Here is a 15,432-nt window from a genome sequence, read left to right as displayed (position 1 = left end):
TCTTCCCCCCTTTGACCACCCACTCATGTAACGTCCATGTCATTTCTAAGTATGCTGCCCAGACCAAGACTGAGGATGCTTCAGAAGAAGACCTTCCCTGCTAAGCCAAACAGAACAAGTAAGGTACCAAAATATGTAGAGCCAAACGAGGAAAGGTGCTCTAAGAAGGTAAGCATCACAAGAGACCAACAGGAATACTTACACAATCCAAACAATGCACAATTTCTGTTCCACAAGCTGCCAAGAGGAATGTGTGCAGTACTCACAGCGCACCATGTACACTGCTTACTGCAGTCATACTGCTTCGTAGGACCAGCCCAACTTACTAAAACACTTTAATGAGCAATCCGAACTGTCTGGATCAGCACGGTTCACTTGGAAGGGACCTTCACAGATAAACCTGAAGAGGTGAGGCGACTGCACTATCTAAACCTTAAAGCATATAGGACCTTAAAGCATAAGCTTAAAGCACAGAAGCATGACCAGCAGGTCGAGGGAGGTGGTGCTGCCCCTCCACACTCCTCTCATTGAAACCCCATCTGGAGCACTGCACGCAGTTCTGGAGCCCTCAACACAAGGACTTGGAGATGTTCAGGCAGGTCCAGAGGAGGGCCATGAAGGTGATCAGAGAGGGCTGAAAGCACCTCTACTATGTGCACAGGCTGAGAGAGATGGGGCTCTTCAGCCTGGAGAAGACTCCAAGGAGACCTTAGAGTGGCCTTCCAGTATCTGAAGAGGGCCTACAGGGAAGGCTGGGGAGGGACTTTTCATAAGGGCAGGTAGCAACAGAATGAGGGGAAATGGCTTTACATGGGAAGAAGGTAGATTAGGATTGGATATTAGGAAGAAATGCTTTACTGTGGGTGTGGTGAGACACTGGAGCAGGTTGCCCAGCAAGGCTCCAATATGATTGCTTTGCAAGTTCCAAACCATGGCTAACAGCTAATGGAAGTCCTCAGTCCAGCAGCACAAAATTTTATATTATCTTCTTAATATTCTAATTGTGGATTTGACGTTCATATAAAGAGCAGAAGGGAAATTACTCTTAGAGCTCAAGTCATCTTTCACAGCCTGCGTCAACAAGAGCAGCACCTCACAGCCTTTGGTTTGAAGACCCGGACCACAAGCTAGCTAATGATTTTACACAGAATTCCAGAGTTCAAGTCATTGTTTATGTTAGGGCTGCAATTCTACTGAAAGCCTTCCAGTTCATCACACTTCATTATCAATGGCACCACAGATACCTCACAAAGAAGCATTATGACACCACAAAGGGGCATTATGACGTCAGAAAGGGCATTATGACATCACAAAGGGCATTATGAATCACAAAGGAGCATTATGACATCACAAAGGAGCATTATGACGTCTCAAAGGGCATTATGACGTCACAAAGGGCGTTATGACACCACAAAGAAGCATTATGACATCACAAAGGGGAATTATGACGTCAAAAAGGGTCATTATGACGTCTGAAAGGGGCATTGTGATGTCACAAAGGGGTGTTATGACATCACAAAGGGGTATTGTGACATCACAAAAGAGCATTAAGACATCACAAAGGGGAATTAAGACGTCACAAAGGGCATTATGACGTCACAAAGAGGCATTATCACGTCACAAAGAGGCATTATGAAAACAAAGGAGCCTTATGACGTCTCAAATGGCATTATGACATCACAAAGGGCATTATGACGTCACAAAGGGGCATTAAGACATCACAATGGGTCATTATGACGTCAGAAAGGGGCATTATGGCATCAGAAAGGTGCATTATGATGTCACAAAGGGTGTTATGATGTCACAAAGGGGCATTATGATGTCACAAAGGGGCGCTGGGAAAAGATCTCTGTGTGGAGATTGCTTCTACTAGAGGTAGTTCTATAAGACTGTTATATAGAGCTGTGCAGGGGCTGTAAATCTGTCTGCAGAGGGTGATGATCAGTTCCAAGTGTCTGCAGTCAATGCTCATGGACAGAGCCCATCCAACCTGGCCTTGAATGCCTGCAGGCCTTGAATGGGGCATCCACAGCCTCCTTGGGCAACCTGTTCCAGTGTGTCACCACCCTCTGAGCAAAAAACATCTACCTAAGATCCAACCTATACCTCCCCAGTCTCAGTTTTAAACCATTCCCCCTTGTCCTATCATTATCCACCCTCATAAACAGCCATTCCCCCTCCTGTTTATACGCTCCCTTCAAGTACTCAAAGGCCACAATGTGGTCTCCCCACAGCCTTCCATTCTCCAGGCTAAACAAGCCCAGATCCCTCCACCTTTCCTCATAGGAGAGCTGCTCCAGCCCTCTGATCATCACAGTGGCCCTCCTCTGGACCCCCCCCAACAGCTCCACATCCTTCCCAGGCCTGGACACAGTGCTGCAAATAGGGCCTCACAAGAGCTGAGCAGGAGTGGACAATCACCTCCCTCTCCTGCTGGCCACCCCTTTTTCAGTGCAGCCCAGAACACACATGGATCTATCTTTTCCATACGGATATTCCCATCTGTGTACATATATATACCACACCTACACCCCCACAATCTGCTACAACTCCATAGAATTTTCAAGGTTGGAAAAGACCTGGATGATCTTATGATCTTATGAACTCAGATCTTATGATCTGGATGATCTTATGATCATCCAGTCCAACCATCACCAATACTTCCCAGTTAAATCACATCCCTCAACACAACACCCAAACTTTTTGTGAACTTCCCAGGGTCGGTGACTCTACATGAGAGAAAAGGGCACTCAGATAAGGGATTCTGCATTTGCTATTAGCAGAGGTGGGATGAGACCGAGCACTGCCCCAGTTCCTGGGATAATGCAGAAGGGCTGAGACCTTCCAGCTGCTTCCACCCAGGGTCACACAGCAAAGCCGACCCTGCAGGAGTCTGCATCATTCTTTGCATGGCATTGCTAAGAGGAAGATCCCCCCCCTACCCTTGGCTCTACACTCCAGCTGCTGTCTGCCATCTGTAAAGCCACCACAGCTCTCCTACTGGAGTTCCCATCTGCACAGTGACAGCTTGGTTTCTTCTTACTGTCAAAGCAGCCACAGCCTCAGTGCTTCTCAAATCTCCCCTTTTCAGCTGATTTCCTCTTTCTTGTGGCTGGGCAATTCCTCCCTCTCACAGTCATCCCTCTGCCCCACTCTGTGCCCACAGACCCAGAGAGGGCACACAGAGCCAGCCCTGTCCCAGCTGCTGCTGCTTCACATCTGACAGTCTCAGGAGCTGAGATCCAGGCCGAGACAGCAATGCCCAGACATGGTTTGTAGGACGTTTGTGATAGGAAATAGGGAGGCTTGTGATTAAACCTGCCCCCTAAGGAGGAAGGCAATGCTGCCTGCAGCCCCAGCAGGCATTACAAAACATCCCCATTTACAGGAGGGTTTTAAATAGCACAATTCAGGAACTACAACTGCACAAATTCCCGCATGCCCTGGAATAAGTTTGGGAATGGACAAGGTTCTACCACCTGTGCAATGCCATAGAAATAACAACCATCCACCTGTAAACCTCCATCCTCTCCCCTGCTGCACAAAGGGAAGCTCAACAGCAGTGCACAAATGTCCCAGCAATGTCTGAGCACTGCTCTGTGCATCCCAACCTGCTCATCCCATCCACTCCTGGCTGGGCAGCAGGATTGGGGTGGCACACTGCAATGGGCACAGAGGAACATGGAAGCCCCACACATGTGAGGAAGGGGCTGGCTGTGCTCCACACTCACGTTATCAGACGTGATTTGCCCTTCTGTGGGGAGCCTCTGCTCTTTCCCAGCTCATCCTCCAGCGTCTGGGACTCCAGGATCTCATTCAGGCTGTTGTTGGCTGCGGGGCAGCTCCATGAAGAGCCTCCCCTCCACCGACCGGCACACAACAGCTGCTCCCGCGCACTGCGGCTCAGCCAATCGGAGCCGGCGGAGCTGCCGCTGCCCGATGGGACCCCCCCCCCCACATATTGACCCCCCAGACGAGGAAGAGGAGGAGGAGAGCGACGAGGAGCTGCCGCAGGAGCTGACGTTGGGGCGGGGGGGCAACGCAGGGGGGGGGTCGGCAGTGGGGGGTGGGGGAGGGGGTGGGGCAGCATTACCCCCGGACCCCGTGGACCCCCCCCAGCCAAAGTGCTGCTCTCCGACCCCCGCGGGCTCTTTGTGCAGCCGCTGCCCTCCAGTTATAGGACCCCCCCCCCCATATTGCGCTTTGCTCACCCCCACCTCCGGAACCCCCCCCCCACTCACCACATCGCCCCCTCCCCCCCCGGGTGGGGTTATGGGGGGTGGGGTGGGGTCGACGATGTGCCGTAAGCCGCGCCGGGGTCGTGTGACAAACCCCCCCCCCCACATCAAGATGAATGGGGCGCTGTCGGGGGGGGGCTCAGCCGTAAGGATAAAGCGGGGGGGTTAATGACGGGGGGGGGCAGTGCTATAGGGAACGCAACTAATCTAAGCCCCCCCCCCCACATTAACACCCCATTGTGTGTGGGGGTGGTGGGGGTGGGGCACACAATAACCCCCCCAAAGGCCAAACAGCCCCAACACCCCCCCTCAAAGCCGCTGCCTTACGCTGTGCCCCCCCTGCATGAAGGGCCCCCCCCCATCGATTGAGCCCCCCCCAATCCCATCTATAGTTGAGAGCTATGCTTTTTGTAACCCCCCCCTTTTAAAGCCCCCCCCCCCCACAATGTTGTGCACGATGGGCTGCCCCCCATGAGCCCCTGACCCCCCCCCTTAAAAGATGGGGTGGGGGGGGTGGTCTCGGACCCCCCCTCCTTTAAACGATGGGGTGGGGGGGCGGATTGTCACTGCCCCCCAACACCAAAATGGACACCCCCCTTTTAAAGGATGGGGTGGGGATGGGGGGGTGGGGGGTGAAGGTGATCTCGCCCCCCCCCCCATTAAAACGGACCCCCCGCCCCTTTAAAGGATGGGTGGGGGTCGGTTACGGGCCCCCCCGGCGCTGTGTGTGTATGTGCCCCCCCCCGTTTTGCTCCCCCCGTGGCGCAGTGTGCTGGGAAAGGATCTCTGTGTGGAGATTGCTTCTACTAGAGGTAGTTCTATAAGACTGTTATATAGAGCTGTGCAGGGCCTGTAAAGAGAGTTGAGGGGGACTCTAGTGGGCATATGGGGCTGTGGTGGGCAATAGGAGGACTAGGGGCTCTAGGGGGCTCTGAGGGTGTGTAGGGGTTGTGGATCAGGTTGGATCTTAGGAAGATGTTTTTCACTCAGAGGGTGGTGACGCACTGGAACAGGTTGCCCAAGGAGGCTGTGGATGCCCCATCCCTGCAGGCATTCAAGGCCAGGCTGGATGTGGCTCTGGGCAGCCTGGTCTGGTGGATGGCGTCCCTGCACATAGCAGGGGGTTGGAACTGGATGATTTTTGGGATCCTTTTCAACCCAGGCCATTCTATGACTGTACAGTTCCATAGTGGAACAAATATAATATGCTAACTATGTAAAACATGGAGTCAGACCTGTGTGATTTGTCCACACCAGGAGGTGATTAGAAAACAATTTGTAAGCTACAAAGCTGCTTGCTGGAAAGGAAAAGAAAATAAAACTACAAGAAAAAGGGAAATCATTTCTTCCTGAAAATAGGAAGAATTATAGATCTGACATGAAATTTGAGTGAAGCTCCTGATTTTATGAAGCTATTCCCATTATTTTCTTGGTGCTGTGTTTCCCAAATGAGTGGTTTCTGGTTCTGCTGCAGCACCAGTCTGCATGTGAACATCAACTCTGTTCACCATCTGGGAAGATTAGGACTTCCCTTCTCCTACCAGCACCACTGAATTACAGTTACTCAGTGGTTAAACAAAGGAATCCTTAAAGAAGGGTTTACAGCTGTCCTGTTGTCTGAAGTGCTTGGGGCATTCTGATGCTATTAAGCTCTATGTATTAACAAGTTCAAAAAGAAAAGGTAGGCATCTGATTGTTGTGACAGTTTCTAAGCGATTTGGAAAGCTGTACCACCCAACCACTCCTTCTATTTGATGGAGGTGACAAAGCTCAGTTTAATTTCTGACTGCTGTTTAAATTCTGAAGCTCGAGCTGGTTCCTGGAGCAGAAAAAGCTCGGAAGCTGTCCCTCCTACAAGCAGGCACCTCTGAGCAAAATATGACATCTCGATTTCTGATGGTAAGGTCAGGAGATCTGATTCCAGCGTCTAGCTTTTGGCTTAATACTGTGTTAGTGGGACCTTTGGCATCTAGCACTTAATGATCTTGAAGGTTTCTTCCAACCCAAGCCCTCCCATGATCCTATGATTCTGTGATTTCATTCAGGTTTATTGAGATGAGTTCTCCTGAATGCGCTGTTCTCCATATGATTATAATTGGAGTCCAGATGGGTGACTGAAACCAGACACCAAACTTTCTGATGGCCAAAATTAAATGAAATCAATCCTTTACTGTGTCAGTAGTCTGTAACTAGAGCCCATCAGGTAATTCCCAGCCTCCTGCCTGTATCAGTGGCTGCACACAGTGAAAAAGTCTGATGGGATTTTAACCTCTAAAATGTTCCAAAGCAACCAGAGGGTCAATATATTCACTATGCAAATACCTGCAGGAATAAGCTTGTCATGTATGTCCTCAGGTACCACAGTAGTTAATGGTGGGACTCAGTAGGTCATGCTGAAAGTTGAGTCTGCTGATTTTGAAGGTCTTTTGAAGGTCTTTTCCAGCCTACATGACCTTATGCTAATATTTCTGAAATTTATTTCTGTTCAGCTCCCAGAAAACCTCCCACCCAGCCCCCAGCTGACCCTGTGGTGAAAAATAAAACAGAAACCTCAGTGACGCTGGCATGGTCCCCTCCGAAGATGCACCGCCCCATTCCAGTCGATGGCTACATTGTGGAATGCAAGAAACTAACTGGCTTCACCTGGGTGAGGTGCCACGAGTCTCATGTCCCCGTCCCAGAGTTCACGGTGAGCAATCTGTCTGAAGAGGCTGATGATCAGTTCCGAGTGTCTGCAGTCAATGCGCATGGACAGAGCCCGTCTCTGGAATTCCCAGGGAGCGTGCACCTTGGTAAGCACAAAAACCCCAATGGAAATGGGTCAGTGTGTGCTGAGCAGCTGTGTTGGTTCCCTAAAGATGCTTCCTTTGACTTTAAGGTTAGCAGTGCATTAACACACCAAAGGATTTCCTTTATTCCCAGTTCTCCTATCTCCTATCAACCTCCAGCTACCACTAAAGTGATACGAGTTGTTTCTGTGACAGAGACATGAATATCCTTATCTTTTGATATCTCACATGTGCAAGAGGCAGAACTTTCTGTAACAGATCTTAAGCACAGAAGTGCTTCTTCTAGCACTCATGCAAAGGGAGAAGTAGAAATGTACCTATGATTTAATCTTCTATCTCTAAATGAGATACCAGACTTGCATCTAAAGAGCATTAAGACATACATGTTCTTCCTCAGACCCAGTCCTGGCTGTGAAATCCCCCCTAACAACTGGTGAAGCTGTACCTGGAGGGGATGCCATGTTTACTATTGACCTTACAACAACGTGCAAGCATGCCAGCTGATGAATGTCTGCAGTTCACAGCTATTGGCCAGTGCATTCAGTCACCAGGTTTACCACTGCATCACCATAGAGCAGTACTTTCAGCTCCAGGTTCAGACAGCCTTTCTGATTGCACTGGAATAGTTTAGAAGTAGGGGAGCAATCATTCCAATAATATCTCTATCAATCAGCTTTGCATGACAAAGTAGAACAAATAAACATTCATTATGGGAGGACTTGTTTGTCATTGGGTGGAAACCTCTGCAGAAGCATGTTTAGAGCATTCTTAATCAGTAGAAGGAGATGTTTGGTTGATTTTTACTTAGTAAATCCAGCAAGAAGACCAAATGAAATATCGTGAATTGCTCAGCACTGACACAATGATGAGTGCAGGAACAGAAGGTGATACTTTTTCAGAGATGTTGCAGCAAACATTGACCACGTTAGCCTGATATAAATTGAAATAATGAGGCCTTTGCTCCTGACAGGTGCTGCAGTGAGATTTACCAAGAAGAGCAAAGATGTAGAGAAGATCTGCGCTTGGCTGCGTGAGGAAGCCAAACTGCAGGCTGAGCTTTCAGACACAGGCGCTACTGTGGAGTGGATGAAGGATGGGAAGGAGCTCAAGGCCAGTGAAAATTATGAACTGCAAATTGTGGGGAAGAAACACACCCTGAAAATTCACAACGACTCAATGGATGATGCTGCAAGTTATCAGTGCATCTGTGAGGGGGATAAAATGCTCTATCAGCTTTCAGTGAAAGGTATGTGACAGTCTGGGCTGTCCTCTTCCTGCCCAGGGCCAGCAGACTGCATTCACCTGACTCCCCGACAGTCCAGCTGTTGTCAGACAGCATCTGGGGTGTTTTCAGTGGCTGTTTTGACTTGAACTGGCCAATCTGCTTTGTAGAGCCATTTGATTTCTGTGTTCTGTCCTGTGATTCGTCCCTAAGATATAGAGGAAGTCAAGGGAAAGATAGGAAAAAGAGCATCCCAGCCTTCCTGCTCTTCTGTCAGGGTGGCCACAAGAGATGATGTCAACATCTCTTTTTGTAGCAGTGATCCCAAATGTAGAAAACACCTGTGAAGAGTCACAGGGACTAAATTGATGGAGAGCAGAACTTCCTGCCAAGGCTTGTCAGCTAGTCTTAATTTTGCTTTTCTTCTCTCTCTTTGTCATGTTAGCATAATATTTCATACTGGCAGGTCTGCCCATAGAATTAACTGGCACAGGCTGCCCAGGTAGGTGGTGGGATCCCTGGAGGTGTTCAGGAGCTGTGGAGATGTGGCCCTGATGGATGTTATCAGGGGGCATGGTGGGGTGGGTTGGGGTTGGAATCAAAGGAGGACCCCCATGTATTTCATCGGGAAGCACTACTGGTAATAAGACCTTTGGAGCAAATCCTGGTAGGGCCACGCTCAGCTGGTCCAGTCTGGAGGCTGTTTCTCCTTACTGCAGTATCTGCAGTGAAAACCAGCAGCTGCTTTTGTGTGATTGGGCTCACATCCAGCAGTGGTGACGGGACTACAATGATAAGAGACAGTTCCTGAAAAAATGAATGAAATTTGACTGTATGATAGGATGGAGTTAAATGTATTGACAGGATCTCAGGCATCCCAGTGTCCATCAGCTGGCTCTCGAGCTCCTAAATACAGGCATTCTGTAGAACGTTGTTGAATTTGTATTATACATGCGTGTTCTTGGAACTGCAGAACAAATGCATGCATAATCCAGACTTTGATTTTAGCAGCTCTGACTGCGCTGTCTCAACAGACCCAACTCAGCTGTGTGCGCTGTTTTGAAATGATATGTTAACAAGAAGTTGGAAAACAAGCTCAATTACCCTCAGTAAAATAGGACCGTGGACTTAGGCTTGAACTTTTGGCTAAGACAGTGGTGAGATTTTGAATCTTTGAAGTCAATTATTCCACTGTGTGTTAATAAGGGCCAGTTTTATCATCTAACTTTTGCACTCCAATTAATTTCCATAAAGGAATTCTTTTTTTTTCTTTTTTCTTTTCAGTCCTAAGTGATATCTCTATCTTTTAGGCTTGATTTGTTTGCCAGGGGGTTACAGTGCAGTAATAGATACCCCCTCCATTGATTTCCTTCTAGTTTGCTTGTTCCAATTCTTTCCTCAGTTTTCCTATTTTAGACATTTTCTTGAAGCCTTGGGCTTCTTCCTTTGGCTCTGTCCCCTGTACAGTGTATGCCCTTCAACTTGTGGAGATAAGGTAATCTGGTACGTGGTTTATAAAAGCTGCCAATTTGCCAGCTTCTGAATTAGAATCTAGCAATTAGAACTAGGATTAAACGTGCACGTTTGATCTTATGATAAATGAATGCCTCATGGTCACCAATGTCCCTGCAGTTCTTTACCATCATATGTATTTTGTGTCTTCATATTTTGTTTCAGCACTGGCAAACTTCGTAATCAAAGAGACAAGTGGAGGAGTAATCAGGGCCGTTGCTGGAAAACAAGCTGAATTTGTTTCTGAGACCTCTGAAGCCAATGTCATGGTGAAGTGGTACAAAAATGGCAAAGAAATCAAGACCAGTAAGAAATTCACAATGGAAGATAAAGGGAAACTGCATAAGCTTGTGGCTTCAGCTGTAACGAAAGAAGACGAGGGAACATACATCTACACAATTGGAGATGACACTCTGATTTTTGATTGGAAAGTCTCAGGTAAGTTTGTGAGGCAAACATAGGATCACAATCCATGTAAAGCACTTCAGACTTAATTCATTTTATTTGTCCAAAGCTGTGGGTTTCCAGTATTTAGGACAAAGATTGCATAGCTCTATTGAAGCAATTCTGACCTTCCTGTTGTCCCTATGCAAATCCACAGTATGAGCAAATAATGTAACTGTGTTGTGATGAATTCAAGACAGCCTTAGCTCCAGCTGGGGCTGGAGTCACGACTTGAGCCCTGACATCTGGGCTTCATTCATCTAGTTCATGTATTGCCTCAGCACTTACATCATCTTTAAACCTATGACTGAAATGGTCCTAAGTTATTAGCATGGGAATCCTGTCTCCTCTTTGGACAAATTAAACTCCACATTTGGAGAGTTGAGTGTCTCCTGCTGTACCCGAAGGACATTGTGATCTCTGAGGTGTCTCCCTGAGGTGCTGTAAGCACAGCCATTAGCTCATAGTGCAAGTAAAGCACTGTTAGGTCAAGCCTGGAGGAGTAATGCTTGTCACTGACATGTTCCTGTTCAGGGTGGAGCTGGAGGGTAAAATAACACAAGAAATTGTCATTGAAATTCAATATCTGTGAAATTCAGCTGGTTGCATTCACAGAACCTGGCGTTAAGATCTGTTTTCTGTTTTATATCTTGAGCCTATTTTCCATAACCCAGTCCTCATTTATGAACTGAAGCTCTACTGAAAGCCTTTTGCTGTGTATGCTCATGCTGCAGTGCAGCGCTTGTGACCTTTAACAGCACATTCACGTTCCTCTGATCACAGGATCCTTACGGTTGATTAAGACCCTCTAGTCCGACTGCTCACCCATCACCACCGTGATGCTCACCATCAGCTTAGCTAAAAACTCAGCAGAGATGATAGATCAAGCACAACACTGGATTTGGGGTGGCTAGAGATTCCTAAGATATTGAAGGATTGCTTGCAGGTGGTGTTGGTTCAGGTATTCACCCTGCATCCCACCTGCTGTTCTGTTTGGTTGAGAATCATGCATTCTGCAATTTCACTTTGTAATTCAAAGACCCTGGCTTTATCTGTTGAAAAACTGATCTAAAACAAGCCAAGAAGACTCCGTTGGAACTGGTTGATGCAGAACAAAGGCATCCCCAAAGGACAAGTTGCACTGTTTGATGAACATTATTGGATGAGAGCTAAGCTAAGATTTAAAAAGTTCTGGGGCTGTCTCTGAGCATCAAATACAGAGGAAGCCTGCATGATTCCCTGAGAATGGATACATCCTACTTTGGTGTAGGGTTAAGGGAACACTAGCAGTAACTCCTATCACAAAATGTCGCATGGCTCAGACAAAATGCCATCAAGAGGGCTTAATTAGGAGCACCAAATGGTCGCAAAATGGTCTTAGGGCAGGGAAGTAATCTATCTATGTGATATTGATTGATGCTATTAGTTCTTAACAGCTTGACTCTAGAAGGACTGTTGTTCTTTGGTCACCTAGTTATAAAAGAATAAATGGCTCCTGTCTATTACAATTTTTAACGCATTTTTTGTTCACTGATGCCATAAATGTTCCTGGCATAGTAATTGGCCTTGGTGTATTCAGTGACTGAAAGCAACAGTTGTTGCTCTAAGAAATGCAGTACAAAGCTAGGTCTGCCTGTAGCTGACAGCCATCAGCTTGCTCCTCAGGCAGGTTCTGTCTGTGTATGGGAGATCACAATGTGAACCACTGATTGATCAGCTGAGGCAAGTGTGGGGTCAGCTGTGGGAGCACAGGTGAAAGTTATGTAGCTGTGCTCCCTGGAGGGGTGGAGTTCGACTCCACCTCCTCTGAGACCTCATTTAAGGGCTGACCCTCACTGAGGCAGCATCTCTTGGAGATTGCTCACCAGGGAGGATCACCTCAGCTCTGGTGAGTTCCCTTTTCCTTATATCTTCTGTATTTCTACCATTTTACTTGTAATTGCTATCCTTGTTAATACCAGCATAGTTATTGCCAATACATTTGGCAAGCCAGGCAGGAGCCACTGACTTGGCATCTAGAAATATAAGGGGAAAAAAAAAATGTCCTTTGTGTGGAAAATCTTTAATTGGTACAAGGGGGAGAAGACCACCCCCTTAGGGACATGCCTTCCTGGACAAATTCCAGGTTTTGAGGCGTCCCCATATTACCAATTAGCAACAATTATTGAACAATGGGGCCCTTTAAGAGTACCAAATAACATGGATGCCTATTGTCTAACTGATTACTTTCTAGGACTACAAAAAGATATCTTAATTACAAAAGAAAAGCGAATGGCTGCATCTATGGCAGCCTGGCCATTATTAAATGCTTTAAATCGGGCAGAGATAAAATCAAACAACGTTGCACATGAAAATGAATTGTTAAAGGCCCGTATTGAAAAATTGGAGGGTGAGATCAATCTATTGACAGGAAAAAAAACGTCATTTTCTTCCTCCAACCCTCAAATTAGATACATTTCATTTAATGACGATCAAGATCCTGAAGAAATGAATCAAAATAAGATCACTAAATCTGATCTAGAAAAACCATCTGAGATGGACTCACTAGAAGTCCGTCCAGTAATAACTCAAAAAACAAAGAAAATTCAAGATCGACCAGCAGGAGTGCCTCCTGATCAATGGCCCCCTGCCGAATCTGTTTTACATGTAACAGCCCGTCCATATACGCCTACTGAACTCATGGACCTAGTGCAACGATTTAGGCAAAGGCCAAGGGAAAGTGTTCCGGCTTGGTTATTACGGTTATGGGATTCAGGGGCAGATAGTGTACTGGTTAGTGGCCCCGAAGTATCTAAGTTGGCCACAATAACAGTACATCCTGCCCTTCGGCAGAGACTGTATGCTGGGACTCAGTTCCCTGAAGAAAACCATTCAATTGTAGAATGGATAATGGCTGCTTGCCGCATGGTGTGGACAAATAAAACTGACATGCCAGTAAACACAGGGATGTGGTCTTCTATGGAAGACCTTCAAAATTATATACGCGAATTAGGTATGAGAGAGGCTATCTACGAAGACACATTCGATAGCCCTGATATGGTTAAATTTTCTGCGGGAATGAGGGACCTAATTTTACAGTAAGCACCCTCTCATATGTATGGAACCTTGGTTTCCATACTTAATCCAGTAGTATCCGCAGAGGCAGTAGTCCAACAAGCCGCCCAATTGGTAGCAGACCTCGGAGAAACTGAGCGTTTACGAGCTAAGCGCAATATCAGGGTGATTGAGGATGCCGAGGCTTTTCCAATAGTGCGAGCCAGAAGATCGGCCCCGCGAACTTCTCGGGCAGGACCTGTTAGGGTATCCCGGAAACAAATGTTTAATGATCTGCTCCGGGCAGGCGTTCAGTTTTCAAAAATTGATGGGCAGCCCAATCAGGTTCTCCTTCAGTTGTGGAAGCAACTGAAGGATGAACAAAAATTTCAGAATAAACCCAAAAGGCCAGGGATAAGATTTATAGAGCGGCGACCAACAACAACATGGAATTTAGAAGATTTTATAGTTCCAAATAGGAAAAAGAAGCCACCTCAGGTGCCTCGGGTTATGACACCGGAGGTATCGGAGGTAAAAGACTTGAATCTGGCTCAGTTCATGGCTTGACGAGGGATGTCAGTCCTCCTAGGGCCTCTAGACGGGACCGGAGGCCCTATGTGGAACTGACGATATACTGGTCCCGAAAGAATATACAGAAGGTTATGGCCCTAGTTGATACCGGGGCAGAGACATCTATAATATATGGAGACCCAACTAAATTTAAAGGTAATAGAGTGATGATTGGAGGTTTTGGGGGACAAACCATTCCGGTCACCCAAACCTGGGTAAAACTGGGGGTCGGGCGTCTTCCACCACGGGAGTACAAGGTATCCATTGCCCCAATTCCAGAGTATATATTAGGAATTGATATCCTGTGGGGTCTGGCTCTCCATACAACAGTGGGAGAGTTCCGATTGCGGCAGAGATGCATTAGTATCCGGGCAATCCAGACAATATTGAGAGGCCATGCAAAACATGAGCCTATTTGTTTGCCGAAGCCACGCCGGATTACTAATGTGAAACAGTACAGACTCCCGGGTGGGCAGGATGAAATAACAAAGACGGTGCAGGAATTAGAAAGAGTGGGTATTATAAGGCCTGCACATAGCCCATATAACTCCCCAATATGGCCAGTGCGAAAACCGGATGGAACATGGAGGATGACAGTAGACTATAGGGAATTAAATAAGGTCACGCCACCTGTTCATGCGGCTGTACCCAATATTGCCTCCCTAATGGACACACTAAGCAGGGAAATCAAAACATATCACTGTGTCTTGGATTTGGCGAATGCATTCTTCAGTATTCCAATCAGTGAAGAATCGCAAGATCAGTTTGCATTTACATGGGAAGGGAGGCAATGGACTTTCCAGGTCCTACCCCAAGGGTACGTACATTCGCCCACTTTTTGTCATAATTTAGTGGCACGTGATCTGGCTAAGTGGGAAAAGCCAAATAATGTCAATTTATATCATTATATTGATGACCTCCTGTTAACATCCGATTCGTTAGAGGCGGTGAGACAAGCAGCAGATTTGTTGATAGCTTACCTGCAGAAAAGAGGGTGGGCTATAAACCCACAGAAGGTGCAAGGTCCGGGGCTATCTGTAAAATTCCTGGGAGTAATTTGGTCCGGGAAAACCAAAGTACTACCCAGTGCGGTAGTAGATAAAGTCCAAGCGTTTCCAGTCCCTACAACATCAAAACAATTGCAAGAATGTTTGGGTATATTGGGGTATTGGCGCTCCTTTATACCTCATTTAGCTCAGCTATTAAGGCCATTATACAAGCTTACAAAGAAGGGTCAATCATGGAATTGGGGAAAGATAGAACAGGATGCTTTCCAACAGGCAAAACTGGCAGTTAAACAAGCTCAGGCGTTGGGTATATTTGATCCGACCCTCCCAGCTGAACTAGATGTTCATGTTACTCAAGATGGTTTTGGCTGGGGCCTGTGGCAACGCCAGAGTTCTGTTCGAACCCCCATTGGATTCTGGTCTCAGGTTTGGCACGGAGCAGAAGAACGATATAGCATGATTGAGAAACAGTTATTGGCTGCCTATTCGGCATTACAAGCAGTAGAGCCGATAACGCAAACAGCAGAGGTCATAGTTAAGACTTCATTACCAATCCAGGGGTGGGTGAGAGATTTGACTCACCTTCCTAAGATGGGGGTGGCCCAAGCACAAACGGT

At 47.0% G+C, this 15,432-nt stretch overlaps 2 protein-coding genes across 2 annotated transcripts in view; both read left to right on the top strand.

Moving 5' to 3' along the window:
* LOC146755312 (cytosolic carboxypeptidase 4-like) overlaps positions 1-15,432 on the top strand; it is a 279,729-nt gene that overhangs the window by 237,609 nt on the left and 26,688 nt on the right. The window lies entirely within an intron of this gene.
* LOC146755313 (myosin-binding protein C, cardiac-type-like) lies at positions 6,718-8,281 on the top strand. Its single transcript, XM_085525725.1, has 2 exons — positions 6,718-7,030; positions 7,998-8,281. The coding sequence occupies exons 1-2, from the start codon at positions 6,820-6,822 to the stop codon at positions 8,279-8,281; spliced, it is 495 nt and encodes a 164-aa protein (XP_085381851.1). The 5' UTR covers positions 6,718-6,819.

This window comes from Coturnix japonica, chromosome 33 (genome assembly GCF_054131305.1).
Source record: "Coturnix japonica strain WE chromosome 33, WE-NBRP24, whole genome shotgun sequence".
Taxonomy (NCBI): Eukaryota; Metazoa; Chordata; class Aves; order Galliformes; family Phasianidae; genus Coturnix; species Coturnix japonica.
This window is presented reverse-complemented; position numbering and strand designations above follow the sequence as displayed.